The sequence below is a fragment of the Drosophila takahashii genome, chromosome 3R (assembly GCF_030179915.1).
Source record: "Drosophila takahashii strain IR98-3 E-12201 chromosome 3R, DtakHiC1v2, whole genome shotgun sequence".
NCBI classification, from domain to species: domain Eukaryota; kingdom Metazoa; phylum Arthropoda; class Insecta; order Diptera; family Drosophilidae; genus Drosophila; species Drosophila takahashii.
This window is the reverse complement of record NC_091681.1, coordinates 20,816,686-20,836,698: the sequence shown is the minus strand read 5'-3', so window position 1 is coordinate 20,836,698 and position 20,013 is coordinate 20,816,686. Positions and strand designations below refer to the sequence as shown.

Sequence of the window (20,013 nt, the reverse complement as noted above, 5' to 3'; positions counted from 1 at the left end):
CACGCGATGGATGTGGAGGATCTGCGGCTGAACCAGCAGCAGTTGCTGGGCGAGATTTCCGCCCTGCTGCAGACCACCGCGGAACCGAGTGACACCAACGCACTGCTGCTCAACCAGGAGCTCCAGCGACGCCTTCTCCAAGTCCGCTCCAGTATTCTGTCCATGCTGCAGACAGTTCGAGAACGCTTCGCCCGGAACGAGGAGATCCTGGTGCGCCGGCTGAGGCCACGCTCCCAATTCGGACCGGATTCCCTTAACCTTAACCTGAGCGGGGCCATCCTGCGGAAGGGCACGTTCCGCTTCAAGGGCAACCTCTTCTTCCGCGACATCGACGGCCGGAGCTGTCCCAACAACGAGGACTACGAGGCGCGCTGCCACACGGAGATGTTTCCCACCGACTTCGACATGCACTCCCGTCACGTGTGGACGCTGCTGGACAAGAAGAACGTGATCATGGGGATCAAGCAACAGGTGAGCAGGCCAAATCAAAACCAAAGAACATATATACATATTCATTTCTGCAGTTACTCGATCACAGCAGTCACAGGATAAACGGAATGCCCAGCGGCAGCCTGAAGCGGAAGCCCACCGAACGGCACCTACAAACACTGGCCAGTCTGCTGGCGACGGCGGACAGCAGCTTCCGGATCGACTGGAACCAGATCAGCACTTTGGACCTGGAGTATCGGCACTCTCCGTACAGCTGCGAGGCCATGTGGCGGGTCTACCTGAGACCAGATCTTAAGCGTGACGATTGGTCGGTGGAGGAGGATGAGACCCTGCTGGCAGTGGCCTCTGCCAACCGGATGCAGAACTGGGAGCTGATTGCCGAGTCGCTGAATATGCGTTCCGACTACCAGTGCTTCGTACGCTTCATCACCGCCCTGCGTCATCTGCTGGAGCCCAAGGGCAGCAACCGCTGGAGCGACGAGGATAACGAACGATTACGAGAGCTGGCCGAGAGGAATACGGCAAACGGCGTAATTAACTGGAGGAAGGTAGCGGAGTACTTCCCGGACAAGTCCAAGTCGACGCTGATAGGACGTTACTACTATGTGCTGCATCCCAGCATCAGTCGCGGTGGGTATCCTTCATATTCTCATTACTAGACCTCGGATTTTGCATATTTGTCCATTTTTGGTCAGATTTTTATCCACATTTCTAGGTAGGTGTCATATTTTTCAAATGTACTAAATTCGAATCCATATTGGAAATATGCAAAATATATGCAAAAAATATAAGCATAAAATATGTAAAATATTTGCAAGCAACTGGAGGCTCAAATTTTTAATTTTGCAAATATGCTATTCATTTTAAACTATATTTTTATTAAAAACAACTTTCGTGTTTTCAGAATTAATCTATCTTTATCCTATAAGAAATATGCAATTATGCAAAATCCGAGGTCTACTCATTACTTATAATATAGCTTTTATTTCTATCACTCATTTCTTTTCTAATATTTCAGAGCCCTTTAGCACCAAAGAGGACATGATGCTATTCGCCGCCGTGGAGGAGTACAATGGCAAGTTTCACTGCTTTCCGCGCTCCCTCTTCCCAAACCGATCTTTGGCCCAGCTGCGGACTCGCTATCACAATGTTCTGGCGCAGCGCAACAAGACGGACTCCTGGTCGGTGCAGGACGACACCCGGCTGATGAGCTTCGTCACCCAGCACGGGGCCTCCCAGTGGCTAAACTGCGCCACGTTCCTGGGCAATCACTCGCGCACTAGCTGTCGAACGCGATTCCTGGTCATCAAGAAGTTCCTGGAACAGAATCCCAATGCCAAAGTAGAGGACTTGCCGCGTCGTCGTTCAAAAAAGGTGCCGGTCGTCACTTCCGATAACTGGGCGCAGCGCTTGCAGGAGTGGCAAGAGGACCCTGAGTCCTTAGTTACAGCCGAACAGATTAAAGGGTCACGGGTACGAAAACCCAAAGCTAAAAAGGCTAGAATCGATGGAAAGGCAGACACTGCGACTAGGCTTTCGAAAGTCGACATAGAACTCGGCGAGTTTTTCAAATACAGCTACAATTTGCCACTTACAATTCCGACAATCTTCCCGCTTCCGAAAGACGCCCAAAACCTTGCGTGCGTGGTCAGAGCTCTTGCATATAAGCCGCCAATCCGTCCCTCGCTCCTACAGAACATTTGCATGCCAAACGAACTGCTTAGGTGCTACAATAACATGATGAGAAACCTGCCCGATGAGAAAAGTGATTCAAAAAGTCCACTTTTACCGCCCAACTGGTCCACCATGATGGGTTTCCGGGCCATGTGCATTCTCTCCGGTGATTGCCGCAAACAGGGAAGGGAAACCAATAACTTGGACTATAATGAATCCGCGCCGGCTATTCAGCTTTTCCGCCAGCGGTTGCGAGCTCTCTTCTACCGCACCACCCTTCTCAGTCGCCTGGAGTCGCAGCTGTTTTCGGATTTACCCGCAGCCTTGGTGTCCTTGCCACGACCCACTCCAGATTTTGCCAGCATGGGCATCAATGTCGCTCTGAGCAGTCCCGAAAAGAGCCCAAATAAGAATCTAAAATCAGAGCCACTCAGCGAAGACGAGATGGTGACTATGAATACAGTCAAACAGGAGGTGGAAATGGAATATATAGTTCCATAAACAGATTTGACTAGATACATTAGTTTATAGTTAAGCTTTATAAGTTTTTATTTTACTTTATATCGCGTTGTATAATAATTCATTACAATAGCTAACAAATAATTTATAAACTTGTAGGTACTTTCATTGTTTTTCACACATAGCAAAATCAAATGCCGGACCGCAGGGGTACCCTAGCGATGTGCATTAGGGTGGCTCGAGTTTCTGAATGTAATTTAAAACACTTATTGCTTCTGTTATAAAGGTCAAATCTTACATTTAATCTTACTTTCCATTGAATACAGGTGTTTGTCTTGCAAACGATTCTACTGGGCAAAGAAATTACAAAGATTAAAGCACAATCAGTCGAAAAGAAAAGTTTGTCGGTGTGTTTTATTAAACAAAATTGAAACGGAACTTCCTTGACTGATTTTCTAAAAGCTGTTTTGCCAAATAAGAGCCGTTTTAAAATTAAACCTTTACATCAGATGTCAAAGGTCTCACATTCAATGTCAAAAGAACCGATCCATCCCATTGTACATGCGGTAACAATTCATTGCAAAGCATTTTTACGATAGCACTAGCAGGTTGTGGACTATTTTTGTTCGATTTCCTAGTGGATCAACTCATTGGAAGTTACTGAAATCTGTCTTTAGCTTGATCGTGGGCTTCTGTGGCTTGGCCAGCAGGTTCCTCTGCGCCTCGGTGGCCTTTTGCGCTATATTAATCGACTGCTGTTGACTGCGAATGGCTGCTTCTAGTTTTTGTCGCAGCTCAGGTGTTTGTCCCATCAGGGCCTTGAACTCCTGCGGATATTTGGGACCGATCTTGAGTAGCCACTGCAGCGCCTGGTCGTGCAGCTGCCTTTGGTACTTGGGCAGCGTCCGGAGTCGACTGGGCTCGGCCAGGAATCCAATGAGCACAGGAACCAACAGGGTCAGCATTTGAATGTCTGTGGAAAGGCGGTGTGGTAAAAATTAATACTTAAGTTTGTTTTAAGGGTTGGAAACTAAACATTCATTCACAGAGACATGACACTTCATTCGTTTAGATCTTAATTCATACATGCAACATTTAAAGCGTGATATGCTGTTTGCCATTTAAAACTAATGGTTGAGCTATTCTATGGATTGGTGCGTTGAACAAACATCAAGTGTGCAATATACGACGCATTTCAATAGTACAAGACAGTAGACACAACATAAATAAAAGTTTTCAGAGAATAAGAAGATTTTCTAATGAATTTAATGAGAATAAAATGTATTTATTTAATTTGATTGTAATTTTGTATTGCGTATGGCTTAAATTAATTTCTTGAAATATCATCATTTGTAATAAATGATAGTATTTTTTAATTACTATTTAAAATATTTATTTACAGCTTTACTGTCTTATATATCTGAAACGCTTTGTCGACATAAAAGATGTGAATTTTTGATCGAGCTCTTCTATTTACCTTGTAGCAAGTTCATGTTTCCTAACGGATTTTTTGTTAATAGTGTTTTATTAATGATTTGTGAGTTGATTAAAAGAGAAGACAGAGAAAAGAGCAAATATATAATAACGTATTTCTTGTTCTTGTCTCAAGAGTGTGCAGCTTCTTATGTATGTTACTTAATCAATACTTTGGCTGCGTTCGAAGAGACATTTGAAGAAAATAGATTGGGATGACAGAGCAGCCTAATGGCAAATGCAAAGGTTATGCAAATGTTAGGTTTGAAAAGGAATTGTGTCAACTAGAAAGGCGGGAATAGGGTTATCGCTAAAATCTATGTTCTAAGAAGGGGTACTCCTGAAAATATGGTAGTTAAAACAGCAAATCTCCAGCTGACTTAAATATTAAGACTGATCTATCATCTATCAATCACATTTATGTTATCTTAACAATTCAAAAGCAAAGTGAATCAATCAAATTAGTCATAGGTCTATTATGGACTTCAAACTCTACCTAGAGTCTTTTAAAATTCATAGGAATAATTGTATAATATAAAATAATATATACCCCCAAAGTTAACCGGAAGTATCATAATTTTCTTCCTCGAAAACAGGAGTACCCCGAAATTTAAGCAAGGACCAAACATTATCATTTCCCAATATTCTTTTACTTACGATGCTGTGGCTCCGACAAGTCGATGAGCTGCTCCACGGTGACAATGCTCTCCAGGGTGACTTGCAGCTCCAGCTCGCTGGTGGGCACCTTGCTGGACTCCGCGTACAACGACTCGATCATCCGAGGCGCAAGGGCGTGGATGTAGGGAGTGGCTGTCTTAAGTTCCGCCCGCGCGAAGATGGATCGCGTGGTTTCGATGCAGCGCAGCTTTACGGACAGGTGCTCCGACTGCAGGCACTGCCGGAAGTGATTGATGCAGGGATATTGCAGCGATGGCGTGGCCACCACGGAGGCTGGAGTGTGCAGGATGAAGACAGTGATGGCCAGAAGCATGGTGACCTCGTCGACTCTCCTCTCCTCGTTATCTCCAGCCGTCTTCGTAAGATCCACAATAGTAGCCAAAGCACTCTGTAGCAACTGCTGCCATTCCTCGGATGTTTCCTCCACTTTGGCCCACTTATGGACGCAAACGGATCGCAAGCACTGCAGGGCAGACTTCACAGCACTTGTATTTGCCAGAATAGTACTATCTATGGCCGACTTGTTGGCTATTTCCTTAACTATACTGGTAGTCATGTACAGGACGGTGGGCAGGATTGCTAGGGCACCTTTGGGAGTGCACAGATCCAACAACTGTTCGACGCACTGCAGTCCGCTGGCCACCAGCAGGCCGTTGTCATCGCCCAGCACCGAGAAGAAGGAGGAGCCGGTGGCCATTTTGGCATAGGCAAAGTCCAGCTGCAGGCCGGAGCCACCAGCTCCCTGTCTCGTGGGATTCATGGTGGGTATTTGGCGGACAAATAGGCAAAGACAAACCTCCAGGACGGCGTAGACATGGGAATTGCCAGGCTGCATAGAGTCATCTTCACCCAGCCGCTCTCCGCCCTTTCCGTCCTCGGAATTTGCATTATCGTCACGCTTCCTCTCCAAATCTTCCCTTGCCGCGCGGATAGTTTGCTTTAAAATTTCCACGCACAGCAGTTGCACCAGCAGCTCATCTCTCGTCAGGATCTGACGGTGCAGCACGTGACAGAGTTCAATGGTTAGGGCTCGATCTTTGACCAGCTGCCTCCTGGCCCAATCCGAATCGAAGATGCTGTGCAGCGACCGCAGGCAACTCACAATGTTCCTGGGTCTCTCAGAACTTCTCATGCTGCAAAGCGCCTCCATGCAGATGCCAAAGATCATGTGGAAGCGATCCGCGGACAGAGAACCGTGGGTGATTTGGTTATTATTCGACTCAGCAGCCGATTCACTTGTATCTTGATGGCGGGCAAAGCCCTCGTCCCTTAACCACAGGGCAGAGGCGTAGAGAATTGGAGGCCAACTGGTCATATAATGTGGTTTCGAAGAGTTAATGGTGTCCGTGGTGTAGAAGGCGCCTCCATCGTGAGGGAGTTGTGACTGAAATTCCGCCGGCAGGAGCAGCAAGGCATGATCCTTCATCGCGCTCAACCAGTGAGTGGATAGATTGTGGAGCTCTGGTTGCACTAATCCCAAAAGACTCTCTCCCCGGCTGTCTGGAACATCCTGATCCGTTTCCAAATTGGTCAGGGATTGCAGGCCTGACTGTTGCGACTGGAGATTCAGAAGGGAAGCTGGAGCCTTTCCATTCCCCAACATGGCCACAATGTAAACTTCCGCCCAGGCCTTAAGGATGCTCAACTTCTCCAACGTGGCCATGGATTCGTTGTACAACTGAGTGCTGTTGGTTTTCGAGGAGAGCTTGCTGAGGGAACTCACCAGCAGCTGGTGAACTCTCCTCAGATCCCCGATATCCCGAGCCACTCCTGAGCCAATCCATGCTGAGCAAACCTCGCAAGCTGCAGCGGTCACATGGGAGGGCGTATCCTGCGCAAAAGCGGGACGCAATGCCGCGCCCACCTGAGCCTGGAACTGCTCCAAGAGGAGATGACCAGGGAACTCTGGTTCCGGAACGTTGGCAAATCGATCGATGATCTCCTGCAAAGTGCGCAAGCCTTCTAGCCGCAGTTGATCCGAATCCGAGGTGGCGGCCATGAAGGACATTCGAATAAGCTCGGCCAAATGTAGAATGAGATAGTCCCCGCGGGAGCGAATCAGTTGCTGTTCCTTGGCCTGCAGAAGATCAAAGTGCACGGAGCTGGCTGCCTCGCAGCTGGCGATGATCCGCCGGACGCATTGGGCGGCAAAAACACGAGTCGGCCACCTCGGCTGCACTGCCGGGTGGGTGGAAGTGTTCTCCTCCGCCCGGTATTCGGTTACATCATCCGCATACTCCTCCTCCTCGTCCTCTTCCTCATCTTCTCCCGCAGCATCCTTGCTTTTGCCTTGCTCTGCGCCTGCGGGATCATCGTTGAGTCCTCCTTCCACCGCCACGGTTAACACATTCTTGCAGAGACTCAACCAGGAGCTCAGATTATCTGCAGCCAGCATTTGCAGCATTGAAGTGAGTGTATCGTGAATGTTCCTCAGCATCTCGGCATCCGTTTCGGTGTCCAGAAGTGAGAAGAGCAATCCTGGAAGTCCGTACTCGGTAATCACCAAGTCTGGAAGTTGTTCGGCATTAATGTTCAGTGCTAGGTCACACACTTCCTTGGCCTCGCGATGGGCCAACTGCCGCAGACAGGAAACGGAAGCCTTGCGCAGTATGAAGTAGTTACAGGCCAGCATTCCAACCAACGTGGGCACCAGCTCCTCCAACTGCAGGGATTTACTGGCAAAGAGATGCAGCTGCTGCAGGCAACCAATGGCCTCGGCTTGCACTAGCGGATCGGCGTGTGCTTGAAGCAGGGCCGCTGAGCAGAGGAAGGATCCCCTCATACTGGCCACCGGTCCACCTCCTCCTTGCAACTCCGGTCCCACGGTGGTGATCAAAGCATTCACCACGCGTCCCACACACTGATGCACATCCACATGGGCATGCGGAACGGTGAGGAGAAGTTTTAAGCACAGCGTCAGCGTGGCCTCCACATAGCCACGGAACATGGGTCCTCCGGAGTCTGCAATCTGCCCCAAGGCATAGAGCGACCAAGCCTGCACCACTGGCGATGCGCTATCCTGGCCCAAGGCCAGCAGGATGGATACACTGGTGCTCAGATGTTGCGACGAGCCCATGCCACCCACATAGCGATGCAGGCAGCCCAGGGCGTGCGAATGTCCCGTTCTTGTGACGACATCCCTGGCCGATTTCAGTTTATCAAAACTATTTTGAGCCAACTCCGCGGTGAAATGTGAATCTCCCACCACCTGGGCCAATCTTCCCAGAGCCTCTCCAGCCGCACATCTTATGGTGGAATTGGCACTTGTCAACGAAGCAACTACCAATGCCGTGGCACTCTTTCTAACATCCTCCTGGCCCAAACTGGTCTTGCTATCGGTCAGATTCTTCAGCGCACAAAGCAGAGCCGTAAATATGTTCATCTGGACGGCTTCCTGACGACTGCTCTTCGCCTGGCGGATGCATTCGGCAAAGTGCTCCAGCATCTGCAGCCTATGCTTGTTGGCCACCTTGGGGAAGATGGTTCCATAGAGAGTCACTGCCATATCGATGACCGCCACTCCCAGTGGCAGAGGTCCTGGACACTGCTGCGCCTTGCTGATCAGCTGGATGTTGTTGGTTCCGTTGCTGCCAGAGGACGTAGCTGCTCCGCCAGCGCCTTGGGCGGACCAACTGGGACGGTACAGGCAGCACGGATCATGCTCCAGGGCGCCAGATCCCGCGGCGCTATTGGGTTGCAGCTAAACGGGAAATGGAGATGGAATTAGTAGCTTGATTATGTGGAGTTTTTTAATGCAAAAACGGACAACAAAAATAATTCCTATAATTAAAAAAGAGAATTAACAGCTCCTCGTTAACAATTTTAATGGTCATGCAAGTAAAAAATAAACTAAAACATAGTTTAAAAATGTACACTTCGAAATATTGCTATAATTTTTATTTTACACCCTCAAAATTTGCTTTACTTGCCCTATACATTCTATACATTGTTATTTTTTCTATAAATTTGAAGAAATATATTGGTACTCTATAACACATTTTTTATAAATAGTAATAGATCAAATTTTTCTGAAATTAAAAAACAAAATTATTCCCACAAAAAGACTTATTCAAGGTTTTAACAAGTTCAGCCTTATTATTCATGCAAAAAAAGTTTAAAATTAATTTTTTTTTTTTGAAAATGTTTAAAATAATTAGTTGTTATAAAAAACCAAAATAAACAAAAACAAACTTTTCAGGAACAGGAAACAAACACTGCCAGCAATTATTGCACACCACTTACATGCTCGCCATCGACTTTGCGATTGGGCTCCATCTTTGGGAATGCACAATTATACAGAGAAGGGTGGAGAGAACAGTGAAAAGGGTTTCACGCATAGACAGTTGGTAGAAAGGTAACATACGAGTATAGGAAGAAGGTATTCCCAAATAAAACCCACCTGATCCTCGATGGTGCGATGGTTAGTTTCCTGCAGCCAGGTTCCCAGAATGATGGAATCGTCGCCATGACAGAGCGTTCGCAGCAGAGAGTTAGTGGTGTTGGCTGCGTTATCTGAAAGGGTGAATTCCGAGACGAGCATTCGAAGGAGATGAGTATAGGAGGCTTCCAGGGCATTCGCAGGCAGCAGAGTGAGGGTCTCGAACAGACGTAGTCGCACCATGGCTGCCGGAGCCTTTAGCTGGGTGCCATAGCTCTTCAAGACAGAAGCCAAACTGGGGAAAAATAAATAAATTCATTAGTGTCAATATATATTTATTTAATAGATTATATTACTCACTTGACCAGCATGGCCAGGGCGCTCTCGATGGGCGTAAGCAACCTTTTTGTTATATCCTCATTGAGCAGATCCGGGCAGTTCAACAGGAAACTATGCATCACAGAGAGAGCTCCAGCCCTGCCCTCCAGCGTCACCTGCCAGGTGAAAGCATCGCCTCGCGCCTTCTCCGACTCCAGCTCCTTGTTGGATCGCGGAAACGAGTTGCGCCACAGCAACAGCATTCGCGGCAGCAAGCCCTTGACCACCGGCGATCCCAGAGTCATAATGGCGCCGATCAGCAGCCATCCGGCCTGCGTGCGATGCAGCGACATGCGGCTATTCTGGGAAGCAGATCGCAGCAGCTCCTCCGCGCAGTTGAACACGACCTTGCCCTTTGTGTGGGGAATGCCCAACGGCGAGTACCGAACGCTTCCCAAAATGGCCGCCAGGGCGCAGCTATAACCGGCGATTGCCTCTGGCGAGGATCGCATCTGCTCGATGGCCTCCACAAAGCGATCGATCAGTGGCGTTATCTGTCCTGGCACCGCCACACAAGCGCAACGCAGACACCAAGCGGCAGCCAAGCGAGCGGCGGCACAGGGATGAACCAAAACGGCGCAGGTGGCGTCGATGGCTTGCAGGGATTGATCGCCCAGCAAGTTCTGGGCCGTGGTTCCCAGTCCGATGAGCAGGGAACTCAGCTCCTGCAGGGCGCAGACCAATAAGTGCTGACTGAACAGAGTTTCTTGATTCGAGTCCTTGGCGTTTTCGGGGTTAAAGTCAATGGAATTCATTTGTTTGGCCACCAGGTGGACGAGCTCCTTACAGGCAGCACTCTGCGCCTTTTCGCCCAGCATCTTGCCAATCGTCGATCGGAGTATGAAGTTGATGCACTTGCGCGAGTACACCGCATCCACGTGGGAACAGGCGGCCTTGGGATTGGCCACCAGATCGAGGACATGTGCCAGGAAGGTGCTCAACTGTCGCTCCAGCCAAACGCTGCCCATGAATTGCACAAATACCACATAGGCATGGGTCACGCCCACTCGCACTTCTCTGTTGACTCCCGAGCTGCCCTTGATGATCTCTCCGGTGCCCTTGAGAAAAGAGGCGCCGCCGCGCAGGAAGCCCGACATCAGGATGCCCAGCGCTTCATCCAGGGAAACCAGACGCTGAGTAGCTCCCTTGGCCGCCTGTATGGCGACCGCCTGGCCCTGCTTCTTTTTGCCCGTCGCCGCCTCCGCCAGTTGTTGGGTGTAGGCCAACAGAGTGCCCAGCAGCTGAGCCACCGCACATCGAACTTCGTAGTTGCTCCCATCGAAGGCACGGAAGCACAGTGTTCCCAGACTCTCCAGCTCGGTCTGGTAGAGGAACGGTGCACTGTAGATCATCTTGAGGATGCAGCGGGCGGCGGCCACGCGAACGGCCATCACGCGATCCAAGAGACAGTGCTTGGCCGCCTTGTAGATGTCCTTGTGCACGTTGGCGATGGCGGTGCCCATGCCAGCGCTCACCTTCTCCAGCGTGTGCATTATCTCGATCCGCGCCTGCGACTCCGCGTTGCGCAGGGTGCGAATGAGGATCTGGACCGTGTCCTCGTACGTGCGGCCCATCATCCGACCTAGCTTTTCGTACATTGAGCCCAGGACGCAAATGGCGGCACTAGAAAAATGGTTAAAGGATATTGGATTAGATTTATAGATATTTTAAACACGATATACTTTAGAGCCCTGTGTAAATCATTAAATTTTTGTTTAATTCAATTTTATGTGAAATAAATTGAATATTTTTCTTATTCATTTCGAATTGAATGAATGAATGAATGAATAATTTTTAAGAATTTTTTGAATTTGCCAGATTTTTTTTGTGCTTTCTTTTGAAAACATTTTTTAAGAAATCAATGTTAACTGCATAGTAAATAAAATAAAATTCGGGCAGATTTAATCACAAAATTATGGCCCTTTCTTCTTCAAAAAAAATTGTCGTTTGAATTATTTCGGAAATTATGGCATTCATTCATTCAATTCTAATAAACTCAAAATTCAAATTTATTCAATTCTATTAAACTCAAAATTCTAATTAATTCATTCATATAAAACAAGAAACTCAAAATAATTAATTGAATCCATTCATGCAGGGCTCTATTATACTCACAGCTTAGTGGGCAGGTAGCTGGGCGAGTCGTCCTTGTTCTTCAGGATATCGTTGCAGGCATTGACGGTGTCGAAGAGCATGAAGGTGTCGCCGACGGAGAATAGTGTGGCCAAGGCGCTGGCGATGAGCTTGCGAATGGGCGGACCTGGAGCCCCCTGAATTCTTTCCGAGAGCTGCTGCACCAGCTTCTTCTGGCTGGCCTTGATGTCCGGCTTGGACGCCAGTGGCAGCGCCTTCTCCAAGTAGCGCAGCCATTCCAGCTCAAATACCGGTCGCTTGTGCTCCGGCAACTGCTTGAGTGCCTCCTCGTTAAGGGTCAAAGTGTGGGCGAGCTCCATCTCGGATGATGCCTCCTCCTCGGTTTCCGAACGTCCCCTTGCGGCGGAGGCGGCAAATGGGTCGCTGTTTATAAACGATCTGCAAAGCGAGCGAGAAAAAACAACAAAATAAATTGCGGAATGTGTCATTAATTAAACTCAACATATGGTTGAAGAGTGTGTTTGGGGCTGATCGTGGAGAGACTTTGACCTTGCCATTTGATTCTACTAATACCGACAGCTGCATTATCGATTTAAATTTGATGATCAGTATTTCAGGCTTTATTTTAGATTTTAGGTACACAATTTTGTAATAGGTGCTATATGTAATTAGAAATAAGTGTTTTCGTTAAATATTTAATTTGAGAAAGTAATAAAATTTGTCTAAAATTGACAAGATAAATAAATTAAATATACATTGATTTAATTATTCCTTTTTTTATGAAAACACAGATTTATCCAAAATCGATAGTATCTTAATTAGGTCACTTATCAATAAGTATAATATACTTATTCAGTTACGACATAAATTTTGGGTCAAAGTATTTACTTTTAGATATACCAAATATGCCCCTTAAGCTTGCGGAAATATGTAGAACAATCACTTTACGGAATATATGCTACGAAAGAGGGGGATCGAAAAGAGCTGCCGCGGCATTCCGAGGAAAAGTATGCATCACTCGATCTATATATACGCCTATGATGACGGTGATGATTATACCGAAGTCATGCCAAAAACATATTCAAATGTATCGATACGCTGGCACGCTTCAAGCGGAAGCTGCACCATTACAACTAGAAAATCCACCCACCCACACCCGTCCCATTTTCTTGTTTTATCCACACACCCACTCGCATGCAGCTTTGATAAGTGCGGGAAAGAGCTGTCGCCTTGGGCTCGATAGCAGCGCCCATTGACACAGATGGCGGCAAAGTCAAGAGGAGCCAAATTATTAATCCGAAACAAAGGCGTTTCGCAGGGAAAATCGAAGGGGCCTGAGGGCTAGGAGCTCATGTCCTCGTCATTTGTGTGCGATGTGCGAAATGATGTCCGCCGGCAATGGGTAATGGGGTTGCCGAGTCCAAGACAATGGAAATGACGTGTGGGAGGGTGGTGGGATGGAATTTTAATGGTTTTGGGGCGTTGCTGCACCGCGGGGCTTGGGAAGGCCGCTTGCAGTATTTATTATGCTTAAGTTCCATTTTATAATTTTCCTTTTAAAGCCCCATTAAACGCTAACGTACACCGAGTACGAAATAATGACACGATCTTATAGCACGTACTATGAGTCCAAGATTATTAAAACCTAATGAGTACATAATGGATAATAGTGTTAGATAATTCTCATAATATTTAAAGAAATAGTTTTTTATTTGTATTTTGGGCTGATTAATAAAGGATGGCTGAGGTCGCTTAATACGCAATGTTTTTTGTAATGATACATTTAGATTCTCTTTAATTAATAAAAATGTAAGAATAGGAGAGTGAAGAGTATTCGAATGTTGTGACTCGTAAGCTTTTGCAAGATGATTTCATACTTGTGGAAACACTTTTTTCTAGAGTATGTGCAATTTCCTATGACTAATTGTCGGGCTTTTTAAGGGTATCCTGACTTAGGGGTTCTAGACGCCAAGGGGTTTCGGTTCGTTGCAGCTCCTTTCTTCTGCTTCTTTGTTGTCTTTTGGCTTTGTTTGCGGTTTGTGCCTCGAGTGGCGTGTGTGGCATGTTGCACAAAGGTTCATATTTTCATACTGCATACAATATCAGTCGAAGCATTAGCAATGAATATTTGATATTAGGGTTTTATAAATGTATCATAATTCTTAAAACTTTTTTATAATTTTTCAGAATTCTAAAATTAATATTGCAAAAGTTAACGAAAATATGGATTTTTTAAATCATATTCAAGTTGTTTTGTATTAATATTTAACTTAAATTCCAAACGTATTTTAACGAATATAAAACCGTTTATTATTATTGGCTAATAAAATTAACCAATACTGGAAATATCCTTTTATGTGCTACTAAATTATATAAAGACGGAAAAGCCTAATTTAATGTACTTCACTTTCCAGGCTACCCTTCTGCACTGCTAATATTGTGACCGTAGCTGTAGGTACACATGTACAAGGAGAAATAATCCTCTGGCGTGAGGACACCGAACCATTGACGTCTGCAGGCTCGAGTTACATAAGACGGTATCGGGCTGCTGCACCACCCCCTTCCGCCCACTTAGCGCGGCCCACAAAAGGAAAACAAGTAAAACCTGTAAGGTGCAACAAACTAGAAACAAGAGTCCAAGAACCAGCCACAATTTCAAATCCCGGCTAGACTTGTCCCATGGAATACGGAATATTAGGGTGACCCGTTCGCCGGTGGGTGGTGTTTTCTTTCGGTGGTGGGTTAACTTCCCCCAACCCACCCCTCTTCGTCACCCTTTGTCCATTGTTTTTGTTTTTTTCCTGCATTTACCTGCGCGCCTCGGAGATAACTTTGCGCAGAAATTGCGGCGTGCGTGCAAAGTTTAAGTTTTCCATTGTTGCGATTTGTTGTGTCTTCACATTTCCAGAAAACTTTCTTCGCCTTTTCTTTCGCCAATCTGCAGCAGCCTGCAATTTTCACACAAATCGATACTTTTCCACCACAGCACTTTCAGGCAAAGTTTTAAGCTCTTCCTAATGGATGCTTTTTTTTGCCTTTCAATTTCAATTGGGCAATTAATTTTTCAATAGCTTGTCACTTGATGTAGCGTAAATTGCGAAAAAATAAAACCGAATTAGAGGAGATTACAGGCGGAACTCTTGTAAGAAGAAGCAGAGCCAGAGCCGCTTACACTTGCTACGCGCACCGAGTACAAAAACAAAATGAAACCAAAGAGCGCTGGCGAAAAGCAATCCACCGGATAGCAGAGCGCGCTCTTTTCATACTCTTTTTAGGGAGTACTATACTTTTCATTGGCAGTTCGGGACGTAGTGCATGAGAGTTTAAAAAATATATTAGAAATATCTGTTCTTGATGAATAGATATCTATTATTGATGAATAGAAATCTATTCTTGATGAATAGATATGATTGAAATTAGTAAAAATAAATTTAAAAAAATTTTAAATTTTCTAGAAGTTATAGCAGATAAATTTTAGAAGCTCTAATACTACAAAATACTGATGAATTTGAATTTATCACCGAATTTTTATACATTGAATACCCTTCCGACAAGAAAAAGATGTTTTTACAAATTTAAATTATTAAAAGCCACACAGATATATGTAGTTGAATGCCCATAGATTTATTTGTAAAAACTTTAACTTTGTGGTTTTATTTTTAAAAGCGCTTCTTGAATACCATTAGTCATAATTCACAATTTAATATTATTTGTTGACTCCTTAAAAGGCAAATCGAAGTGTATTCTACTTTAGGGTGTGATAGCTGAATTAATTTAAGTGCGAGAGAGCAAAAACAAAATAAAATCAAAAAGCAACCCACTGTGTACCAAAGAGAGCGAGAGCGCAACTAAGAGGGAGCCGCGGACAAAGAGCAAAAGTGGGTGGCAAGCACTGGGGAAAAGAGAAGAGAGAGTGCTCGATGACGTCGTATCGCAGCTGATGCAGCAACAACAAAAAACTGTGGCAGAAGCAGCAACAATTTGCAGCCGGCTGACCTGTTATAGATAACACATTAACACCGATGCACTCACACCCGCAACGTCGTGAACGATGTCAATGTGTCAGTTAAGTCAGTTGGCCAACATGAGGGTTAAAGGGGGGAATGGCCCTAGGGGCGTGTCCTGTGCCCAATGTCCTGTTTCCTTTGTCCTATGAGGCCATTTCCCGTGACACTTCCGGCTGCAAAGCGATTGCCAAGCGGTTGATTGAGAGAATCCAAAAATGGTATTCTTATATCGGTCTTAAATTCACATAAATTGCAACGGCGCAGATAGATGTCCTATTGGTTCAATATTAACAGAGCATTATTTAATTATTAACAACAAAAAAAAACCTAAGAAGAAGTAACGAATAGTAGATCAAATATAAACCTTAAAATATTTACAAAAAAAATCAACAAATGACTCACACTACGCTTATTGGTCCCATAAGCTAGTCATCTATATTTGTTTCAAGATCGTTATAACAGCTATAAAATGTGGTTTCTATACTTTCTCAACTATGATGAACTAATATCATATTTGCCATCTATAGGACTTGGGCAAAATAAACATTCCATTACTTCGTTACAAATGTATTACTATGTTCACTAGGTTTTGCATAAAAAGATCGATTACCCTAAATCAAGATAAAGTATTAAGCATACAGAAAGGGTCAAATGGTCCCTCGACTTTATTGCGACTTATCTAGGAGCTTAAGGTAGAAACTGCATGCTGGGAATGAAAGCCAAGGCCTTGGAGGTGGCGCTTTTGGGATTCCCCAGATCTTTGACGATTCCCTGGACGCGGGCCACCACGTCACTCCGCTGAATGTCGCCGCGGTCCAGCATCCTTTGGAAAAGGGTATGCAATTGCCTGGCCGAAGAGGCCTGGGACAACTCGTGCAGCTGCTGCAGCAGGTCCTCGGAATATCCCTCGTACTTGCTGAGATTCGCCGCCTTGGCGTCGCGCTTCAGGAGATCGTAGACCAGCAGGAAATCCACATAGGGCTTGGTGGGCGGAACCCGCTTTTTGCCCGCTATCGAGGAGCTACTCCACCGATCCATGGCGGACTCAAAGTCAAAGGCAGCCCTTCCATAATTATCGTCGTACAGGCGCAAAAAGTTATCCAGCGATTCCACATCGTTGGTAAAGTCCTCACGTTCGGTCTGAATATCACGGATTAAAGACAAAGGCAGCTTGTCAAAGTCCAAACCATCTCCGATTTCCTCGAAGAGAGTGTGGCCTTCCAGGGCCTTTTCCGTTTGCGAAGCTGGTGCAAAAATTCCTGGACGATGCGGCAGAGTGGGTGGCGATGTGGGTCTCTCGGTGGTGGAAGTCCTCTGGGGCGTTTCCCACCAGCTAGGCGGTTGCCACCACACCGACCCCAAGCCTCCGATTCCACTCGGTCTCCTCGTGGTAGTGGTCCTGCTCCTTGTGGGCAACGGAGTGGATGGTTTCGCACTGGCTGTTGTGGACTCCACTCCTCCGTCATCCGCGCTGAATGGCGGCTCCACTGTCGTCGTGGAGAGTGGTTCGTACTGCAGCAGGTCTATGTAGTAGGCCAGGGCCTGCATGGAGGCGGGCAGATAGCTGGTCAGTAGGTTAGCCGGCGCCACGGGAGCCACTAAATGACCCACTAGAAGCACCACCACCACCAGCAGCAGGGGACAAAGCGTTAGCCCACTGCGCATTTCGAGCTTTTCTTACTTTCTTCCGGCGGGAACGGTTTGCTCTGGGGGAATGGAGGCACGCAACTGAAGCTACTCTTCCCAGCAGCCAGCGAGCATCTGTAGTTGGCTCTGTATCTGTATCTGTATCTGTCTTTGTCCCCGTATCTGTATCTGGTTTCCAAAATGGAAGACACCGGGTTCGGTTGTAGTTTATACACTATCAGTGGGTATTGGTAATTGAGGAAGAATTTCAATATATATAGGAACAATCAATTCCTAAGTTGACTATCTTTGTACAGGGCCTATTTTTTTAAAGATTGAGCTAAGGATTTTCTAGTTATATATCTTTGATCATCTTATATCCTAAAAAGTCAAAATTAACCCACTATAAGTGGGTATTGCCAATTGAGGAAGTTTTGAATGTATATAAGAACAATCAGTTCCTAACTTGACTAACTCCGTATAAGACCTATATTTCAATAATTAAGCTAAGGACTTGCTAGTAACATAAGCTGTTATAAGCAAAATACCTATTGCTCATCGTTTATCCCAAAAAGTCAAAATCAATAATTTCAAGAGTATTAAAAGCTTCGCGGTTCGATTTCATCTTTTCACCTGCTGTTTTTTCTGGGGGTTTTGGCAAACTTGTTGAGTGAAGAGGCCAGCGACCGCGATCGGTGCTTGTTGCGTAAATTTTGTAACCATCGGCGATCGGAGGAGAGAATGTTGTTCTTGGAAAGAGTGAAAGATGTTCCGTTGCCAAAAAGAATAACCAGTTTGCTCATAAATATGCAAAGAGTACCCAAGCAGTAAACCGGCGAGCCGCAAATAAACCTGAATTCGGGTGCTTTATTTATTTGGCCAGAAAACAAAGGAACATTACATCAAATGAAATGCAAGTTTTGATGCAGTTTGAAATGCACTTGACTGCGGTACACTTTTAAAGCCACTGAAGATCGAAACAGGAGCGAGAGAAATTGCTCTCTCGTACTCCGAAAAACAGCTGTTGAAAAAGCTGTACTCAATTAATTTGTTCTACCTGCGTGAGAAGCATTAACCTGTTGTTGTTGTTGTTATTGTGCTTACTGGCTAGATGAGTTTTCGCTTTTTTCGGCCAAATTGGAGCAAGGCAAACGGGTCAGCGTAACGGGTTTCCTACGCAAATTGTGCCACTAGTTTTTTAGCGCAGACATAACGGCTACACACACGCACACCTGAACTTTTTGCATTTACATTTCCGCCTGGGCAACAACAACAAACGGCGGTTGCCAATTAGCACTTAACACTGTCATTTGTTGACGCGTCAGAAGCATTACACACGCACACACAGGTAACAATTTTCAGTGGCACACTCCCACACCCAAAAACGGCCCCATGCAAATGCTAGCTTTTTTATCAATCCGTGCGGGTTTTCAGGCTCAACTCACCGTTTCACTTGGTGCACGGACGAGTTTACACTTTAAATCACACTCTTCACATGATTATTGCTTTTATTTTAAATGAAAAATTGCATTTTTCACGGATTTTTGGATTTTCACGATATGTGTTGGTGTAGGCTAGCTCGATAACTTGGTCGATAGCGATAGCAGAGTCGATAAGTAGACGTTGCACTGCGAATGGTAAACAGCTGTTCGCTGATTGCACGTGTAGCCGAGTTCTTAGTTTGTTTATATAAAAACGCTCCTTAATTTTTATAGTTTTGTAATTTACTGAGAAATACAGGAAATATGGCCAGAAGACCAGAGCATGCAGCACCTCCAGAAATTGTTAGTATGTGGTTGGTAAAATACAGGCTCTATCTAAATTAGTGCTCTTTCAGTTCTACAACGATGATGAGGCCAAGAAATATTCCACAAAGTGAGTAATTGTTTTAAAAAAAAGAAGATCTGAGTACTAGTATGCATTTTTAGCACCCGCATCATTGAGATCCAAGTGGAAATGGCCGAGCGAGCCTTGGAACTGCTGGCCTTTCCGGATGACGATGAATCCCGCTTGATTTTGGACATTGGCTGTGGTTCCGGCCTCTCGGGAAGCGTCCTCGAGGACAGCGAGCACATGTGGATCGGCATAGATATATCCAAGTCCATGCTGGATATCGCGGTGGAGCGGGAAGTGGCCGGCGACGTGATCCTGGGCGACATGGGCGAGGGTATGCCCTTCAAGCCGGGCACCTTCGATGGCGCCATCTCGATCTCTGCCCTCCAGTGGCTCTGCAACGCGGACAAGTCGTATCACAATCCCCACAAGCGCCTGCTGAAGTTCTTCACCACGCTGTTTTCCTGTCTAACGCGTACCGCCCGCGCCGTATTTCAATTTTACCCTGAGAACTCGGATCAGATTGAGATGGTCACCTCGCAGGCCATGAAGGCGGGTTTCTATGGAGGATTGGTGGTTGACTATCCCAACTCCGCCAAGGCAAAGAAGTACTATCTGGTGCTGATGACTGGAGGATCGGCAGAGCTGCCAAAGGCCTTGGGTGGGTCTCTAATTAATTCTGAAAATAACTATTTTACTTTACCACCCTTATTTTTTAGGTTCTCCTGAGGAGGAGCGGCGTGTTAACTATATCAAGAAACGTGATGCCTGCCGTGAGGCGCGTGGAAAGGCCCCGAAGAAATCGCGAGATTGGATTCTGGCCAAGAAGGAACGACGACGCCGGCAGGGTTTGGAAACGCGTCCTGATACGAAGTACACTGCGCGCAAGCGTCCTGCTAAATTTTGATTAAAGTTTACCTAGTTAATCTCACAAAATGATGGTAATTTTTGTTCTTAATTCTA

At 46.0% G+C, this 20,013-nt stretch overlaps 4 protein-coding genes across 9 annotated transcripts; 2 read left to right on the top strand and 2 right to left on the bottom strand.

The window, feature by feature from the left end:
• Positions 1 to 6: 6 nt before the first annotated feature.
• On the top strand, positions 7 to 2,908 carry Pbp95 (proximal sequence element A Pbp95). The gene is made up of 3 exons (XM_017151871.3): positions 7 to 471; positions 525 to 1,080; positions 1,469 to 2,908. The coding sequence occupies exons 1-3, from the start codon at positions 7 to 9 to the stop codon at positions 2,623 to 2,625; spliced, it is 2,178 nt and encodes a 725-aa protein (XP_017007360.3). The 3' UTR covers positions 2,626 to 2,908.
• Positions 2,647 to 18,805, bottom strand: LOC108064368 (HEAT repeat-containing protein 5B). 5 transcript variants are annotated; one of them, XM_070217713.1, is made up of 8 exons: positions 18,663 to 18,805; positions 11,606 to 12,022; positions 9,473 to 11,113; positions 9,134 to 9,407; positions 8,977 to 9,009; positions 4,714 to 8,434; positions 4,061 to 4,081; positions 2,647 to 3,556 (listed from the first exon to the last, which is right to left on the bottom strand). In XM_070217713.1, exons 2-8 carry the CDS (start codon positions 11,941 to 11,943, stop codon positions 3,231 to 3,233), a joined length of 6,354 nt encoding a protein of 2,117 aa, XP_070073814.1. In that variant the 5' UTR covers positions 11,944 to 12,022; positions 18,663 to 18,805; the 3' UTR covers positions 2,647 to 3,230. The 5 variants fall into 5 exon arrangements, with proteins under 5 accessions (XP_070073814.1, XP_017007346.2, XP_070073811.1 ...); XM_017151857.3 differs by lacking the exon at positions 18,663 to 18,805 and adding an exon at positions 14,396 to 14,779; XM_070217710.1 differs by lacking the exons at positions 4,061 to 4,081; positions 18,663 to 18,805 and adding an exon at positions 14,396 to 14,779.
• ImpE3 (Ecdysone-inducible gene E3) lies at positions 16,244 to 17,404 on the bottom strand. Its single transcript, XM_017151880.3, has one exon. The coding sequence runs from the start codon at positions 17,254 to 17,256 to the stop codon at positions 16,279 to 16,281; it is 978 nt and encodes a 325-aa protein (XP_017007369.3). The 5' UTR covers positions 17,257 to 17,404; the 3' UTR covers positions 16,244 to 16,278.
• Positions 18,442 to 19,978, top strand: LOC108064379 (probable 18S rRNA (guanine-N(7))-methyltransferase). Of its 2 annotated transcripts, XM_070217715.1 has the most exons (5): positions 18,442 to 18,565; positions 18,933 to 19,001; positions 19,055 to 19,092; positions 19,146 to 19,711; positions 19,770 to 19,978. In XM_070217715.1, exons 2-5 carry the CDS (start codon positions 18,963 to 18,965, stop codon positions 19,955 to 19,957), a joined length of 831 nt encoding a protein of 276 aa, XP_070073816.1. In that variant the 5' UTR covers positions 18,442 to 18,565; positions 18,933 to 18,962; the 3' UTR covers positions 19,958 to 19,978. The 2 variants fall into 2 exon arrangements, with proteins under 2 accessions (XP_070073816.1, XP_070073815.1); XM_070217714.1 differs by lacking the exon at positions 18,442 to 18,565 and having other exon boundaries at positions 18,861 to 19,001.
• Positions 19,979 to 20,013: the final 35 nt, after the last annotated feature.

Excerpts from the sequence above, each read along its gene's own strand:
- Pbp95 (XM_017151871.3), top strand. The coding sequence starts at position 7 with ATGGATGTGGAGGATCTGCGGCTGAACCAGCAGCAGTTGCTGGGCGAG. Across the intron at positions 472-524 it reads TCATGGGGATCAAGCAACAG|TTACTCGATCACAGCAGTCA; the intron begins GTGAGCAGGCCA and ends TCATTTCTGCAG. Across the intron at positions 1,081-1,468 it reads GCATCCCAGCATCAGTCGCG|AGCCCTTTAGCACCAAAGAG; the intron begins GTGGGTATCCTT and ends CTAATATTTCAG.
- LOC108064368 (XM_017151857.3), bottom strand. The coding sequence starts at position 14,460 with ATGGAAAACTTAAACTTTGCACGCACGCCGCAATTTCTGCGCAAAGTT. Across the intron at positions 11,114-11,605 it reads AGCTACCTGCCCACTAAGCT|TGCCGCCATTTGCGTCCTGG; the intron begins GTGAGTATAATA and ends CCATTTTTCTAG. Across the intron at positions 8,435-8,976 it reads GCAAAGTCGATGGCGAGCAT|CTGCAACCCAATAGCGCCGC; the intron begins GTAAGTGGTGTG and ends TTTCCCGTTTAG.
- ImpE3 (XM_017151880.3), bottom strand. The coding sequence starts at position 17,256 with ATGCGCAGTGGGCTAACGCTTTGTCCCCTGCTGCTGGTGGTGGTGGTG.
- LOC108064379 (XM_070217715.1), top strand. The coding sequence starts at position 18,963 with ATGGCCAGAAGACCAGAGCATGCAGCACCTCCAGAAATT. Across the intron at positions 19,093-19,145 it reads GCCAAGAAATATTCCACAAA|CACCCGCATCATTGAGATCC; the intron begins GTGAGTAATTGT and ends ATGCATTTTTAG. Across the intron at positions 19,712-19,769 it reads AGAGCTGCCAAAGGCCTTGG|GTTCTCCTGAGGAGGAGCGG; the intron begins GTGGGTCTCTAA and ends CTTATTTTTTAG.